Consider the following 17,810-nt stretch of genomic DNA (forward strand, 5'->3'; position numbering starts at 1 on the left):
ACCCACTATACTTCATAAAAAAGCTTCTGGTTTTTTAACAAAGGTGTCTTCAAACATTTTCTTTAACTCATTATATATCATTTCCCAGAAAGCTTTTACCTCTTTACATGTCCACCACATATGGTAAAAAGTACCTTCCTTTTCCTTACATTTCCAGCATTCATTTTTTGTTCTATACATTTTGGCCGGTTTAACTGGTGTTAAATACCACCTATTCATCATTTTCATAACATTTTCTTTAAGTGTACTGCATGCTGCGAAGTTAATACTTTCATTCCATAACCTCTCCCAATCATCTAACAGTATATTATGTCCAATATCTTTAGCCCAATGTATCATTACCAATTTTACCTCCTCATCTTTAGTATGCCATTCCAATAATAATTTATACATTTTTGACAATATTTTTTGTCTTATCATTTAATAAATCTATCTCAAATCTAGATATTTTTGTTTCAAAACCATTTTTCTTTTTATTCTCTTTAAACACTTCATCTGACAATAATGCAACCAATCCCTCAATAATTATTTTGTTTCCTCAAAAGTTTTAAATTTCAACTGGTTTCCTTCCTCCACCACTAAATCTCTTATGGTGGCTCATTTTTCTTCCATATTTATTTTTTTAAACTGCAATCACTTCCAATGGTGAGAGCCACCATGGAGTTTTACGTTCTAATAGACTTTTATATCTATTCCACACCTCATAAATTGTCTTTCTTATAATGTGGTTCAGGAATTCTTTTGGCATTTTTACCTTCTCATACAATAAATAGCATGCCACCCAAATCTGTTATCATATCCTTCCAGATTTAACTTGCTGTTGTTTGTTAAGGGATTGGATTTTGTTAAAGAATAGAGATCTGTTAGATCGGGAAATATTTTTCTTCACAACTAACATCTGAAATGCACCCAAACATCCAAATGCACTCAGCAGGCGAGACTTTCTCAAATGCTCCTCTGTAGTTTGAGATGCACTGATTCACCTGTGAGAGAAGCAGGCACTCTGGGCCTCCCCCTTACCTTTTTCCTCTTGCAGGTGACACAGTGATACTGGCTAGACCTCTTCATCCATCTCTGAATGGGGACAGAATGGAAGCAGCGGCTGTGGAACCAGATCAGGTCAGGGGAAGCCGCCTTGTGGGGACAGAGGCCAAGGGGTGGAACAAGGAAACAAGGAGTGGTGGTGAACATCAGTGTTGTCTCAGAGGAGAACATTTCCTTTTTTATTTCAGGGTCCAGTGTGCTTTGAAAATGTTGCTGTTTATTTCACGGACGAGGAATGGGGTTTGCTGGATCCTAACCAGAGAGCTCTGCATAAGGATGTCATGGAGGAGAATCATGAGATTGTGGCCTCTCTTGGTAAGGCTCCTGTCAGGTCTGGCAAGGCTCTCCCACACAAGAAGCGACAGGCTGGAAGTTTTACCTTCTAATTTATTAAGCAATTACTGAGCCCAGCTTCTGTAACACATCAATCACTACCAGAGTCACTTGCTGCACTAAACTTCCGTCGATTTCCCAGGCAACCTAAATTCCACCTCCGGGTCCCCCTGTTTCTGGTCCTGCGCAAAGCTAATGCCTTATTATTTCTTCTAGTTTTCAGGGAGTCTGGTTCTGTTAGCCCCCCTTTGTCTAGAGTGGATTCTAACGGTTCCCCTCCTCCTGTGGCTTGCTCTGTGTTGTTTTGACGTTCCACAGGCTGCGTTCCAGAGCTTGTCTCTTCCTGACTATGCAAAGGACTCCAGTTCCTGCTTCCCCAACTTTGGACTCCCTCCTCTCTGGATTTCTCGCTTTCTGTCAGAACAAAAGCATCCCTGACATCACCCCCCTCCAAGCCCCCCCCCTCCTCTGCAGCCTTGCTGCCTGCCATGGAGGGCTCTCAAGACTGGCCTCCACCATCCCTCAGTCTCCTCTGCTTTTTCTCTTCCTCACTGAGGTCTGCCTCCACCCTCTACATTTGGGCTTGTGTGGTGAACGACGGTCAAACTGTCTCTTCAAGTCGGGGGCGTGCACATTCTCACTCCTTTCCATGGAGGCGCAGATTGCAGCTATAACAAAGGCGGCATTTTTCCATCTCCGCCAAGCTAAGCAGTTGGCTCCTTACCTCTCTCGCCCTGACCTAGCCACTGTGATCCACGCGACGGTCACCTCCAGACTGGATTATTGTAACTCACTGTACGTGGGGCTGCCCTTGAGACTGACCCAGAAACTCCAACGGGTGCAGAATGCTGCGGCGAGACTCCTTACGGGGTCTTCGCTGCGAGATCACATTCACCTGGTGCTATACCAGCTGCACTGGCTCCCGGTGGAGTACAGGATCAGGTTTAAGGTGCTGGTTTTAACCTTTAAAGCCCTATACGGCCTAGGACCCTCGTACCTACGGGACCGCCTCTCCTGGTATGCCCCACAGAGAAACTTACGGTCTTCAAATAAAAACATATTGAAGGTCCCAGGCCACAGAGAAGTTAGGCTGGCCTCAATTAGAGCCAGGGCTTTTTCGACTGTGGCTCCAACCTGGTGGAACACTCTGTCACAAGAGACTAGGGCCCTGCGGGACTTGACATCTTTCCACAGGGCCTGCAAGACAGAGCTGTTCCGCCAGGCCTTTGGCCAGGGCACAGCCTGACTCCCTCCCTCGGCAATCTTCGCGGAGCTCTGGCCCAATGGTGGCCAGTGGCTTGAATTTAATTAATTTTATAATGAATGATTTTAGAGTGTTGTTTGTGTTGTACTTTTGTATTGTTTTATTGTTGTTAGCCGCCCTGAGCCCGGCTTCGGCTGGGGAGGGCGGGATATAAATAAAATTTATTATTATTATTATTATTATTATTATTTTCTCCCATGAATTTTCCTCAGCCGTACAGCCCTTCCAGGAAACTAAATACTGTAACTTCCTCCTGTGAAACCTAGAATCCAGTATCTCCACAAGCTCATACTCCTCTTGGTCATTAACCAGGACTGGAGGAGGCGGTGCCTGCCTAGGTTTCTGGTACTGGTGTTCCGGAACAAATGGTAATAGGAGTGCCCTGTGGAAAACAGGATGGATTTTCATGGAGTTAGGCAACTTAAGCCTGATCAATACAGGGTTAATCTGTTCTACTACTTCAAAAGGCCATAACCTCCGTGGTTCCAGTTTCTTGCACCTCCACTTCATGGGCAAATCTTTCGCTGACAACCATACCTCATCCCCCACTTTAATCTCCTTGCCCTGCTGCCTATGCTCATCAGCACCCTTCTTGTATGTGGCCTTAGCCACGTCTAATTTTTCCCATAGCAGTTCAAGTCCCGCATTTCTTCCATGAATTGTTTTGCTGCTGGTACAGATTACTCCACGGATCAGGAAATGCCCTCGGGTGTCATCCGTGGTTGGTGGCAAATGGAGTCTGCTGTGTAGGCATATGCACAGCATTGTTGTAAGTGAACTCTGCCAGGCTCAACTTGTTCACCCAGTCATCTTGCTGATAGTTCACATAACAATGAAGGTACTGCTGCAACGTCGCATTGGTTTTCTCTGACTCTCCATTGGTTTGTGAGTGCCTTGCCGATGTCAGGCACACCTCTACATCCAACAACTGCATTAGTCTCCTCCAAAATTGGGAGGTAAATTGTGCCCCTCTATCAGAGATTACCTTCAGAGGTAATCCATGCAGCTTTTAACATAGTCCACAAACATCCCGGCCATTTCTTGAGCAGATGGCAGTTTCTGGCAGGGCACAAAGTGTGCCATTTTCATGAACAAGTCTACTGCTACCCATTTATAGTCTGTTTCTGCGAGGCCGGAAGATCCGTGATGAAGTCCATCGCAACTGCTTCCCATAGTCCTTGTAGTGTCAGTAGTGGCTGTAGCAATCCCATCGGCATGCTCTCACATACTCTCTCGTCCCTTATATCTTTGACCACCAAAATTGTCTCTTCAAATTACAGAGCCTTGTAGTGTCCCAAATGACCTGCTGTGGGATTGTTGTGACACTGCTGTAGCACTCTGGTGCATACTCCCCTTCTGGAATGTAAATCACCTCTCCGTTGAACAGCAAGGCTTCTCTCTTGGTGAAACCCTCGACTGCATCCTCACCTCTCTGTATTGCCTCGAACTTGCTTTGCACGAAGCCATCTGTTGCCGTCTGTCTTTCGAAGTCTGCAGTTTCCGCCATTGGCGTCGCTGGCAGTTGTAATTGCTCCGGTTTCAGAATATGTCTCGGTCCGGTGTTTAACTCCCCCTCCAGATAGTCTGGCTTTTGGGACAGGGCATACACCCTCTTGATCTGGTGCCCTGGCATGTATCAGATTTGGAAGTTGAACTGAGCAAAAAACTGCGCCCATCTGATTTGCCTCTGGTTCAGGTGTCTTGCCATTTGCCAGTATTCTAAGTTCTTGTGGTCTGTGCACACCTCCACTTGGTGTTGTGCCCCTTCAAGGAAGTGTCTCCAAACTCTTATGGCCTCTCTTATGGCAAGCAGTTCTCTCTCCCAAATGGTGTAGTTCTGTTCCAAAGTGTTCAGCTTCCTGGAGTGGAAGGCACATGGCCGCAGATCACTCTGGCTGTTCTCTTGCAGTAACACCACTCCTATGGCTCTTTCTGATGCATCCATTTCCACCACCAATGGTTGGTGTGGGTCTGCGTGGTGCTCTTCTGCGGCGAACATCTCCTTGAGCCTCTCAAATGCATCTTGGGCCTCTGCTGTCCACCTGAACAGCTTTTTGCCTCTCAGTCCGTAAGCAAAATCCCCAAAACTCCATTTCCTTGATGTGAAACTGGCACTTTTCCAGCTTCACATAGAGGCTGTGTGTCCTCAGTCTGTGCAGCACCTCCGTCACATGCTGCGTGTGCTCTTCTGGGTTCTCTGAATAACTCAAGACATCATCGAGATAACACAGAACTGTATTGTCCAATAACCCTGCCAGTATGTGATTGATGAATGCCTGAAATGTGGCTGTGCCCGAATGTAACCCAAATGGCATAACTATGTATTCAAAACTTCCATGTCTGGTATTAAATGCCGTTTTCCACTCATCACCTTGTTTCACTCGTATCAAGTTGTACGCCCCCCTCAGGTCCAGCTTGGTGAAAATTTTCGCTGACAATAACCTCTCCAGCAGGTCACCAATATGGGGCAAAAGGTACTGGCTGGGAATCATGAGGTGGTTGGTTTTTCTATAGTCCACCACAAGACGGCATTCTGGGGTGTCCTTCTTGTTCACAAAGAACACTGGTGACCCACCAGGCACCTTGACAGCCAAATAAACCCATGCTCCAAGTTCTTCAGAAATTCCCTGAAATCGGCCAATTCCTTCTCCAACATGGTGTATAGACGACTGGTGGGCAACTGGGCACCAGGCAGCAGGTCTATCTTACAGTTGTAAGGTCTGTGAGGAGGTAGCCTGTCCACCTCCTTTTCACAGGACACGGCTCTGTAAGCCTTATACTGCAGGGGTATGAAACTCTTCTCCTGTGAGTTCCACCACCTCTGCCCCTTTGGCTCCTGCCTCTGTTGGTGCCTGGAACCCTAGGCAGTGTGCTTGGCAGTTGTTGTTGTTTAGTCGTTTGGTCGTTACCAACTCTTCGTGACCCCCTGGACCAGAGCATGCCAGGCACTTCTGTCCTCCACTGCCTCCCGCAGTTTGGTCAAACTCATGCTGGGAGCTTCGATAACACCATCCAACCATCTCGTCCTCTGTCGTCCCCTTCTCCTTGTGCCCTCCATCTTTCCCAACATCAGGGTCTTTTCCAGGGAGTCTTCTCTTCTCATGAGGTGGCCAAAGTCTTGGAGCCTCAGCTTCAGGATCTGTCCTTCCAGTGAGCACTCAGGGCTGATTTCCTTAAGAAAAGCTTGGCAGTAAGCTGATGCAAATGTTACGGAACGCTGCCCCCATGCTATTACTGGATTGTGCTTAGTGAGCCACATTATTCCCAAGACTAGGGGGCAGCTAGCTAACTTGGTGATATGAAACACCATCTCCTTCTTGTGGCCTGACAGCTCCACCCCAATAGACTGTGTGGCATAGGCAACTTGCCCCCCCCCAATGGTCTGCCATCAATTGTTTGCACTTCCAATGGGGCTTCTAGCCACTGTGTGCCCAGCTTCTGCTGCTCCACAAAGTCTGAGTCTAAAAAGTCCAGGGAAGCCCCTGAGTCTATGAGCCCTGCACCCTGCAGCCATCTGGGAGTCATAGCGTCACTGGCAGAGCAATTTGAGGGATGAGTGTTTCAACCTGAGGCCCTTTCATCCCATCCGCCGGCCTCTTTCACGGACTGTGGCCTTCCATTTCCCGCTTGTGCCTCTTCAAGCTGGGATCCTCCCTCATGCAGGGCCCAGGCAGGGAACTCCCCACCTTTTGACTTGAGCACTGTCTTGCCAAATGTCCAGCTTTGCCACATGCAAAGCAACGTCTGGTCTCTTGATGACGTCTGCCCCCCTCCACCCATGCCGCTCCCAGATTCCCCTTCCCTGCGGAGCCCAGTTGCATTGGTTCAGGAAGGTCCTCCTGTCTGGGCGTACCAACTCTTGGCTCTGGAGTGTTAGGGATGTGGTTTTTCACAAACATCAGCCGTCCCTGTCCTTTCTTCTTGAGCGTCCTCCGCTGCTGTCTTAGACCCAGTTGCAGGGAAGCATGGCCTAATTCCTCCAGAGATTCTAGGGGCGCCATTCTTGATAATTCATCCAGTATAGATTCATTCAATTCTGCCTGATATAAGGCAGCTAAAGGAGCACTGTTTGGCTGACAGCCAAGCTTTGGAACCAGCAAATTGAAAGCAGCCCAAAAACCAGAGACTGTTTTACTGCCTTGGCACAGATTCAGTAATTCCTGCTCGGCTGTCACATTTTTCAGGGGTTTTTGAAATATTTTATCCATCATCAACGTAAACTCCCTCAAATTTGCGGGGGCACTGTGTTTGCCTGCTATAAGGGGAACTGTCCAAGCTTTTGCATCTCTGCCTAGCAAGCTGATTATATAAGCCGATCAGAGCTAAATTCTGCCTCCCTGGTGTCTGATAGTACACACCCCGGAAATGATCTCTTTCAGCTTCTGCCTTCTGGAAGAAGGTATAGGGTTATAAAGGCCAGGACTAGCCGCCTGAGAAACAGTTTCTACGCAAATGCAATACTGGTTCTAAATGCAGCATAAGGGGTATCTGTAGTATAGTGTATTTTAAAATGGGGTTTTAGAGTTTTTAGGGGTTTTTGAATGTTTTATGTAGTTTTGTAGTAGTTTGATGTAGTTTTTATGTAGTTTGATGTAGTTTTGTGATAGTTTTATGTAGTTTTTATGTAGTTTTATGTAGTTTTTCAATTTCATTGTTCTGCAAGGGACAATGACAATAAAGATATCGTAATTGTAATCGTAATCGTCCATAAAATAAAGCAATTCCGTCTGAAGGCATGATACTCCTCTGGTTTGCCGGACTACTGGGACGGGCTTGCAAAAGAAGTCTTACTTGCTCTGAGAGCTCTCTGTCTGCAGCTGCAGTCTCTGTTCTGAGAATGCTCCTGGTAGCGTATCTAGCTGCGATTTCAACTGCCAGCTGTATTGCCGGAGCTCATCAAGGGGGTCCCTTATCTAGGCTGGTCCCTCTCCCACTCCTCCGGCCCCTTCTGGTCCCCCGGCCCATTGTACTTGCCACTCTCTGGGGTCCGTCAGTGTGAGAGAGGTTGAGTGCAGCAAGCTGTGAGGTCTGGTAAGGCTCTCCCAAACAAGAAATGGCAGGCTGGAAGCTGTTTTATCTTCTGATTTATTAAGCAATTACCAAGCTCTAGCCTGGCTTCTGTAATACATCAATCACTACCAGAGTCAGTTGCTGCACTGAACTTCCGTCGTTTTCCCAGGCAACCTAAATTCCACCTCTGGGTCACCCTGTTTCTGGTCTTGTGCAAAGCTAATGCCTTATTCTTTCTTCTAGTTTTCAGGGAGTCTGATTTTGTCAGCCCCCCCTTTGTCTAGAGTGGATTCTAACGGTTCCCCTCCTCCTGTGGCTTGCTCTGTGTTGTTTTGACGTTCCACAGGCTGCGTTCTAGAGCTTATCTCTTCCTATGCGAAGGGCTCCAGCTCCTGCTCCCCCCAGTTTGCACTCTCTCCTCTCTGGATTTCTCTCTTTCTGTCAGAGCGAAAGCATCCCTGACAGCTCCCTTTGGGATCAAAATATCTGTTTTAAAATTCAAAGCAGCTCTCTGTGATGAACCTCATATATTTTCACAGAACTCAATAACAAACGGGATTACAATATTCCCACAATTAACCTTGAACAGTAAATTACTGTTTTTTCTGTGAATGTTCTTCCTCCAGTTACAGCTTCTTAAACAATGATCAAGCTGGTCTGAACTACCTAGACCATTTTATCTGTAAACTTCAGAGTTGTTAGGAAAGTTTAAGTAGCTTCTGTCAGGTTTTCTGTTTTTGTTTGTGCTCCTGTCAGTCCATGGTTGACGAAAGAGAAGACTGACATTAGAAACAGAAGGGATGTCATGATGGAGCCAAACAAAATCCGTTTGAGAGAAGAGCCAGGCTTATCAAATCACAGGTTCTCCCCAGGATGTTGATCCCCATTAATTAATGCACCCAACCCTTCAGAAAACCATCCATCTAACCCACTTGTGTTATTCCTCTGTGACCAATGTTAAAAGGTATTCTTCATTAATTTCTCCCTGAGGCTCTAATCCATTTCTCTCTTCATTGCAGGTAGTGATGAACTGGAAATGAAGAACAAGGCTGACCATGACAAAATCTCCACAGTGGAGAAGAAGTATAAATATATTGAATGTGGAAAACGTTCCCATTCCTCTTCCCATCAAAGAAATCCCATTGGGAAGAAACCTTTTAAGTGCTTGGAATGTGGAAAGAGCTTCAGTCAGAGCACCCATCTCACTTCCCATCAAAGAATTCATACAAGAGAGAAACCATATAATTGTTTGGAATGTGAAAAGAGCTTCAGTAACAGCTCCTCTCTCACTTCCCATCAGAGAATTCATACAGGGGAGAAACCCTATCAGTGCGGGGAATGTGGAAGGAGCTTTAGTCAGAGTGGCCATCTCACTTCCCATCAAAGAATTCATACAGGGGAGAAACCCTATTTGTGTGTGGAATGTGGAAAAAGCTTCAGTAAGAGCTCCCTTCTCACTTCCCATCAAAGAATTCATACAGGGGAGAAACCCTATCAGTGTGGGGAATGTGGAAAGAGCTTCAGTAACAGTTTTTCTCTCACATCTCATCAAAGAATTCATACAGGGGAGAAACCCTATCATTGTGGGGAATGTGGAAAGAGGTTTAGTCAGAGTGGCCATCTCACTTCCCATCAAAGAATTCATACAGGTGAGAAACCCTATCAGTGCATGGAATGTGGAAAGAGCTTCAGTGTGAGCTCTTATCTCACTTCCCATCGAAGAACTCATACAGGGGAGAAACCCTATCAGTGCATGGAATGTGGAAGGAGCTTCAGTCAGGGATCCTCTCTCACTTCCCATCAAAGAATTCATACAGGGGAAAAACCCTATCAGTGCACGGAATGTGGAAAGAGCTTCAGTTGGAGCAGTGATCTAACTTCCCACCAAAAAATTCATACAGGGGAGAAACCCTATCAATGTTTGGAATGTGGAAAGAGCTTCAGTTTGAGCTCCTATCTCACTTCCCATCAAAGAATTCATACAGGGGAGAAACCTTATCAGTGCATGGAATGTGGAAAGAGCTTCAGGAAGAGCTCCCATCTCACTGTGCATCAAATAATTCATACAAGGGAGAAACGTTATCAGTGCATGGAATGTGGAAAGAGCTTCAGTACAAACTCCTATCTCACTTTCCATCAAAGAATTCATACAGAGGAGAAACCCTTCATCATACAGCTTTAGGAGCCAGGCAAATCCATATCTTTTTAACCAGGCCTTTGGCTGATTGACATCTAATGCCCTTTTAAAATATGGTGGGGATGGGGGTTACAGATGTGTATTTTGTGGTTTTATATTGTGTTTTTATCTTGTAACCATCCTGAGACCTGTGGGTGTAGGGAATAGGAGCCAAATCTTAGAGTCCATCAGGTCTTTCCCTCCCCAATAAGATATTTGAGGGGGCCACCCCCCAGTAGATAGGCATTGCTATTCAAATGGTGTGCATAATAATAATAATAATAATAATAATAATAATAATAATAATAATAATAATTTATTATTTATACCCCGCCCATCTTGCTGAGTTTCTCCAGCCACTCAGGGCGGCTCCCAATCGAGTGTTACAAACAATACAGCATTAAATATTAAAAACATCCCTAAATAGAGCTGCCTTCAGATGTCTTTTAAAGATAGGATAGCTGCTTATTTCCTTCACTTCTGAAGGGAGGGTGTTCCACAGGGTGGGTGCCACTACCTAGAAGGCCCTCTGTCTGGTTCCCTGTAACCTCACTACTCGCAATGAGGGAACTGCCAGAAGGCCTTTGGTGCTGGATCTCACTGTCCGGGCTGAACAATGGGGGTGGAGACGCTCCTTCAGATATATAGGAACATGTGATTGATTGTGCAAGGCGGGCCTTACCTTGCTCCCCACCAATATTTTATTCAAGTCATCACCACTGTTTCGGGTGGTATTCAAATTAAATAAAGACATAAATCGCCTCCCTTTACACATGTTCCAGCTTGTCAATATCCTTATTTATTATCATTTTTAAATTTATGTGCCTTTCATTTGAAGATTTCACAACATAAACATAAGGATGAAAGCATGACTTTCTCAAAAACAAGTCATGCCAGAAAAACCTCTCTTTTTCTTTTTTCAATGGAGTTACAAACTTCATTGATCAGGGGACTGCTGTGGAAATAGTGCATCTTTCTTTCAGTATGGCTTTTGACGAAGTCCCCCATGATATTTTTGCGAGGAAGCTGGTAAAATGTTGGCTGAACGAGGTAACTGTTAGCTGGATTTGACTGACCAAACCCAAAGAGGACTCCTTCACGGTTCCTCATCATCCTGGGGAAAGTGACAAGAGGGGTGCTGCAGGGTTCTGTCCTGGGCCCGTTGTTGTTCAACGTCTTTATAAATGATTTGGATGAAGGAACTGAGGGGATGCTCATCACATTTGCAGATGACACCAAACAGGGAGCGGAGGCCAATGTGGCAGAAGGCAGAATCAGATCAAGTGCAGGAATAGTACCACTTTATTTTGCCTAGAATACTGTGTTTAGTTCTGGGCACCACAATTTAAGTATCTTAAATTTTGTTTGCCTGGGGAAATCAAGAGGGTGGGGGGAACACTAGCCATATTCCTTTTATAACACGTGGCCAATGTTTATTGAATACATATATTGTTAAGACTGTTGCCGGAATCCACCCAGCACTCAAGGGAAGATGTGTTGTGATCTTTTTGAGTAATCAAATGAAACTTGTAGCACATTGCAGGATGAAAGTCTTCAATTTCATCAGGACAAGTTATTTGTTTTTTACTGTTGTAACCATTGCTTTCTGAAAATTCATCTTCTATACCATGAAGATAAATCAAAGTAATTAAAAAAGAGAGAGAAGGGGAAAACGTGCACTATTCCATTAATCTGCTTGCATGTGTTGAGTGTTATTTGGAGACTGTAATTTCAGTAATTTCACATTATCTATGTGTTTCTGTGTGTTCAGCACACACGATTGCAGGTGAGACTGAATAAAACACTTCCTAGGAAATTCCCTTTGACTGCTTCTGTATTGTTTCAAATGTGACTTCACTTACACATAAGATCATATTTATTGCTGAAAAATCATGTCATCATTGGCTCCTTAATCTCTGCCCCGACAAACCCTGCACTTAACATGAGTAACTTCTTTTCCGCAATTTCTTAGGTGGAAATAACTGATATTGGAAAGGAAGAAACGAGGTACACCTTTTCCCTCAACCTTTTGGACGAGGTTAAAGTGGGAAATCCCAAGGGAGATTTTGCTTAACCGAGCTTCAATTCAGCGGGTGAGACTGGATTTTCACAGGGCACAGCTACAGAATAATGATAGAAAGTTCTCCAACCTTGGTGGGTGGGCGGAATTTCTTTTCAATTGTTTTTATTGATTTTCCAGATTATTACAAGTCATTGCCAAATTAATTCATTTCAGTACAGTTTTCCAAAACATGTTTCTCACTCTCCTTGTGAGATATTGTGGTAATCATTCACTTCTTTCAAAGCCAGCATCCATCTGTGTTTTTGTTTATCTGTTGCAATAGGACAGAACTCACTCATTGTGCTAGTTAAGAAGGTCTGCCCTGAGGCACATCAGGACAAAAGCTGATAAAGTAGTTCAAACACAGCAAACAGAGAGTCCTAAAACACCCTTAAACATACGTTGGGAAAGATAGAAATAAAATAAGCATAGTTTGGATGGCCATCTGTCCTGGATGAACTGGCTAAGATTCCTACATTGGGTCCCTCTTAAGATTCTGTGAGGAGACCAACCGCATGGATTCCAATAGAAAATTCTTTTAAAATCATTTATGGACAGTTAAAAACCTTTGGAGAAGTATTCTCCCTTGCTTTGAACATCATTGTCTATGCTTTGCACTCTGTAGGAAGGCCTATTCATAAAGAAGCAAGTTTTCTTGCTTCAGCTTTATTTTGTAAAGGTAAAGGTAAAGGTACCCCTGCCCGTACGGGCCAGTCATGTCCGACTCTAGGGTTGTGCGTTCATCTCACTTAAGAGGCCGGGAGCCAGCGCCGTCCGGAGACACTTCCGGGTCACGTGGCCAGCGTGACGAAGCTGCTCTGGCGAGCCAGCACCAGGGCAGCACACGGAAACGCCATTTACCTTCCTGCTATAAGGTAAAAGGTAAAGGTACCCCTGCCCGTACGGGCCAGTCTTGACAGACTCTGGGGTTGTGCGCCCAACTCACTCCTGCTATAAAGCGGTAACCTATTTATCTACTTGCACTTAAGGGTGCTTTTGAACTGCTAGGTGGGCAGGAGCTGGGACCGAAAGACGGGAGCTCACCCCATCGCGGGGATTCGAACCACCGACCAGGCGATCGGCAAGTCCTAGGCGCTGAGGTTTTACCCACAGCGCCACCCGCTGTGCCCAGTGTCAAATTAGTCTTCTGGACCCCATCTCTTTGACATCTGACGGGAGGGCGTTCCACAGGGAGAAGGCCCTCTGCCTGGTTTCCTGTAACTCTCACAGCGAGGGAACCGGCAGAAGATCCTTGGAGGAGGACCTCAGCATCTGGGCTGAACGATGGGGGTGAAGATGCTCCTTCAGGTATACTGGGCTGAGGCTGTTTAGGGCTTTAAAGGTCAACACCAACCTGCCCTGTATTCATAATGTACTTGCACCTCCATGGACAGCTGTGAGTCTGAGATTACTCCCAGGCTGCACACTTGGTCCTTCAGGGGCACAGTTACCCCTTTCAGGACCAGGGAGTCACTCACACCCACCCCCGTCCCCCTAAAACAGTACTTCTGTCTTGTCAGGATTCAACTTCAATCTGTTAGCCACCATCCATCCTCCAACAGCCTCCAGACACTCACACAGGACCTTCACTGTCTCCACTGGTTCTGACTTAAAGGAGAGGTGGAGCTGGGTATCATCCACATACTGGTGGACACCCAGCCCAACCCCCCTGATTATCTCTCCCAGCGGCTTCATATAGATGTTGAAAAGCATTGGGGAGAGGACAGAGCCCTGAGGCACCCCAAAAGTGAGAGCCCAACAACACTTTCTGGACATGACCCAGGAGGAAGGAGCAGAACCACTGTATAACTGTGCCCCCAGCTCCCAACACCTCTATCTGGTCCAGAAGGATGGTATCAAAGGCCACTGAGAGATCCAGCAGAACTAGGAATCAGCTTTCACCTTTGTCCCTAGCCCGCCGGAGATCATTGACCAGTGCAACTAGGGCAGTTTCACTCCCATGATGAGACAGAAGACACGGCAGAAGACACATCACTCCCTATTCTTCCCTAACTGCAAAATGTTGCATATCCTTTGCTGAATCTGCTGGGTCTTCACACTGTACACAATGGGATTAAGAAGTGGTGGGACTGCAACATAGATGTTGGCCATAAGCATGTGAACAATGGGGGAAAGGTGCTTCCCATATCGATGTGCCATACTTACGCCAATCATTGGGACGTAGAAAATCAAGATGGCAGCAATGTGGGATACGCAGGTGTTGAGAGCCTTCAGACATTCTTTGCGGGAGGCAATGCTCAAAGCAGTCCTCAGGATCAGGATATAAGATACAAGAATGATGAGAGCATCCAACACTACAGTGCACATGACTACGATCAAACCATATAGGATGTTGACTCTGGTGTCTGCACAGGCTAACTTCATGGCATCTTGGTGGAGACAGTAGGAATGAGAAAGGACATTGGATCTGCAGAAAGGGAGACGCTTAATAAGAAAGGGGATGGGGAAGCAGACAGACAGGCCTCTTGAAAAGAGAATTATACCAATTTTCACAATTACAGAATTTGAGAGCAGTGATCTGTATCTCAGTGGATCACGGATGGCAATGAATCGGTCAAAAGCCATTGCCACAAGAATGCCAGACTCTGCCCATTGAAATATATAGATAAAGAACATCTGGCTGATGCAGGCATTGAATGGGATTTCTCTGAAGTCAAACCAATACACGCTCAGCATAGTTGGCATGGTGGACATGGAAAGGCCCAGATCCGAGCAGGCAAGCATGGAAAGGAAGAAATACATAGGTTCATGGAGGCTTTCGTCACTTTTAATGACATAGAGGATAGTGAAATTCCCAAGCAGAGTCAGGGCGTAGAGCACAAACAGTGGGAAGGCCACCCAAGAGTTCTTCTCCTGCATCCCAGGGATGCCAATCAGGACAAAGGTTTGGTGGCTCACAAGGCTGCTGTTGAATCTGGTGATGGAGGACATTGTTCCCCAAGTGTATTTGGTGGGAAAATGCTAAGTTGTAATAAGCTGTGAATATTTGCTATAAAGAACTTTGGGAAATACTCAAGTTGTAGGCAAGTGTTCAGGTGCTTTCTCTGTGCCCGAGAGTGGAGCCCCAAACTTATTCAGGGAAGGAAAGTTAGTCCTCAGTGCTCATCCTGTCCTGTGCAGATAAGCTCCCCAACTCGAATATGAAGTCAATCTCCGGCACTCACCCTCCTCCAAGCAGTGTGATTTTTTAAAAAAAGAAGGTCTATGCCATTATACCTGGCTCTTTTGTCAAAGAGACACTTAAAGCATCTTACAAAGTTGAGTAAGAAATTGCATAGGAGTCCTCACCCCCGATATTACTATATGAAAGACATGACATGAAAAGAAAGAGGGATGGAATGGGATGGAGGGTGATTGGGAATGCTTTCTCAAATTAAATTATTACAATGAACACTTGAGGTGGCAACAGTCCAGCAACTCAAAGGCTGCTGGTATCTCAGCAGATGCAATGACACAGCAGCCTGGTGGAATTTTACCATCACTTGTGTAGCCGATGAATCTCAAAAGCCAGCAGAATACAGATGATAGGGGATCTGATAGATGGTCTCCAACACGGACTCGCTAATGGAGAGTAGGTGTCATGTTGAGGGCCTAGAAATCTAAACGGGGAGATGAATAATAGAATTGTAGAGTTGGAAAGGACCCCTGCAAAGCAGGAATGAGAAGTCCTGTGTTCAAAATCTTTTTTCAGCCACAAAGTCACTGGATGGTCTTTCCCCGATTCTGTTATCCAAGAATGATACTGGTTTACATTGCAGGGCTTCTGGGAGGATCAAGGAGAGAAAATGCGCAGAGTGCTTTTAATTCTTACATGCTCTATCAAAGTGTGAGGTGTTGTTGTTGAGTATTGGCGATGGAGATCTCATCGTGTGGCTCTGGCAAATTCACAGCCTCTCCATTTCTCCTCTGCAAAATAGAAATAAACACCACAGTGTAATAGTTAAATTAGAAAGGATATATCTAAATGACGGAATGGATAGTTAAATGGGGAGGATTGGACATGTCTCACCCTAGCTCCTCCTCTTCTGAGAAGACATTGAAACAGAGGTCCTGAATTTTGCACCTCCAGTGGGTGAAAGGGTTGTGTCAGGGAACTGCCATCAGGGCCGGAGGGAGAGAGCGGGCTCCAGAAGGATTCCAGAGAGCGTCCCGGGATGGGGAGAGGCAGCCCATCTTCTGGGGAAGGGAATCAGAGTAGCACCAGTGGAGAAGGGGGGCAGATGGGGGAATCGGCGAGGCGGTCCCATGACTCCTTGCCGGGGACCAGCAGGGAGAGTAAGGGTCCTCCGCTGCCCACACCCTCCTTGCGCAGAAGGCTTCCGCGCAGGGAGAGTAGGCGGAGACTAGGCGTCAAAGAGCTTCTTTGCTGGAAGAAGTACAAGAAACGCCCACTGACGGATTCTGCCAGCGATTGAGACAGCCACGGGCGAGTGGCTGTCCGGACAGAAAAGGTTCACTCAGGCAACCCAGCCAGGTGTGGCACTGGTTTACGCACGAGCAACCCCTAGAACCATTACAGGTTGTGACCAGAAATTGAAATCAGTTTGACTTTTAAAAATTTAATTTACAAAAAAAACCAACAAACAAACATTCAATAATACACACAGAGAGAGAGAAAGAGAGAGAGGGGGGGGACCTCGAGGTACAAATGCCTCAGGTTACAAATGCTTCAGGTTACAAACTCTGCTAACCTGGAATATTTACCTAGAGTTGAGTACTTTAACCCAGGATGAGAACGGAAATCGTGTGCCAGTGGTGCAGCGGCAACAAGAAGCCCTATTACCGAAAGCATGCTTCTAGTTAAGAACAGTTTCAGGTTAAGAATGGATCTCTGGAACGAATTAAGTTCGTAACTAGAGGTACCACTGTATATGAATACAAAAATCCAAACAATGTTCAATAAAAGGTTCTAAGAACTAGATTAGAATATGATAAAGAGAGCCAAGAGGAACTTAGCTATCACTTTAAAAGCGACTCCCAGACGCCAATGTTCTTAAGTGGTGGTTAGCGGAGGGAAGTCAGGTATTTGGAATAGAGGAGCCAGAAAACCCCAAATAGAAATTCATTCCAAGTAAAAATGTTCAAAATGTTCCATAAAATGTTCAAAATAAAATGGTGAAGTCTGACATCCCTCTCCCCCACGTGGGAAACTAAGGGCACAGCAGTAAAAACTCCAGGTTATTGGTTCCTGTTCCAGAAATCCACTTGCTTTCCTGACTGGCCCAAACCTTCTCCCCAGTGTGAAATTCTGAAATGAATCCCAGTCTCACTCTGGTTAGTCCAGCATGAATTGCAGCATTTTCCCCTTTGATGACAATGAGCTTAATGGCCATCATACTGATAATTATATTCTCATCAAAGTACAGTACACTAGCACTTAATGCATATGATACTTCAACATATCTGTGCTAGACTATCATAATCATCTGCAATTGCCAAAAAAGAACTCTGAGTGATATCCACAATATTTATCTGACCACCCCCAATAAAATATAGCATACAACACGGGAATAAAATTGGAAACAAATGTAAGCCATCGCAATAGTCTCATGGCCTCCTGATTGATGATGATCTCTCTGATGTTGATCAAAGGAAAACTCGTCAGCTTTATATCTCATGAATTTGCCTGAATTTAGGACACAAACCTGACACGAGTTCTCCCAGGATGAATGCTGAGCCTGCCTTTGCTGTTCCATGAGGGATTCTGCCTATGCTTTTTATGGCAGGAAGGGTTATGGTGATAATGTTTACCCTTAGGGAGACAAGCTGTTCCGAGACTGTTAGATATCTGGGCAGAGATTTTTGAAATCCCATTGGCAATTACTAGGGAATCTCCACATATCCTGCCCAAGAGCCTGCGGTTCTGCTCCCAAAGCCATTCCAGAGACCACCTGGGCTCC

The 17,810-nt window shown here is 45.6% G+C and overlaps 2 protein-coding genes and 1 pseudogene across 14 annotated transcripts in view; 1 reads left to right on the forward strand and 2 right to left on the reverse strand.

The window, feature by feature from the left end:
- Positions 1 to 17,810, reverse strand: part of LOC128412188 (zinc finger protein 850-like) — a 322,162-nt pseudogene that overhangs the window by 206,304 nt on the left and 98,048 nt on the right.
- LOC128412033 (zinc finger protein 420-like) overlaps positions 1 to 17,810 on the forward strand; it is a 317,641-nt gene that overhangs the window by 76,806 nt on the left and 223,025 nt on the right. For 6 of the 13 annotated variants that reach the window (XM_053384834.1, XM_053384826.1, XM_053384828.1 and 3 more), the window contains one exon: positions 1,037 to 1,119. The exons of 6 other annotated variants lie outside the window; for them this stretch is intronic. In XM_053384834.1, coding sequence (XP_053240809.1) covers positions 1,037 to 1,119 — 83 coding nt within the window. Of the gene's footprint in view, positions 1 to 1,035; positions 1,120 to 17,810 lie in introns of those variants that run through there. One more of the 13 variants, XM_053384844.1, reaches the window with a different exon arrangement.
- Positions 13,882 to 14,874, reverse strand: LOC128412279 (olfactory receptor 51H1-like). The gene has a single exon (XM_053385187.1). The coding sequence runs from the start codon at positions 14,839 to 14,841 to the stop codon at positions 13,882 to 13,884; it is 960 nt and encodes a 319-aa protein (XP_053241162.1). The 5' UTR covers positions 14,842 to 14,874.

Source organism: Podarcis raffonei, chromosome 4 (assembly GCF_027172205.1).
Source record: "Podarcis raffonei isolate rPodRaf1 chromosome 4, rPodRaf1.pri, whole genome shotgun sequence".
In the NCBI taxonomy this organism is placed as follows: Eukaryota; Metazoa; Chordata; class Lepidosauria; order Squamata; family Lacertidae; genus Podarcis; species Podarcis raffonei.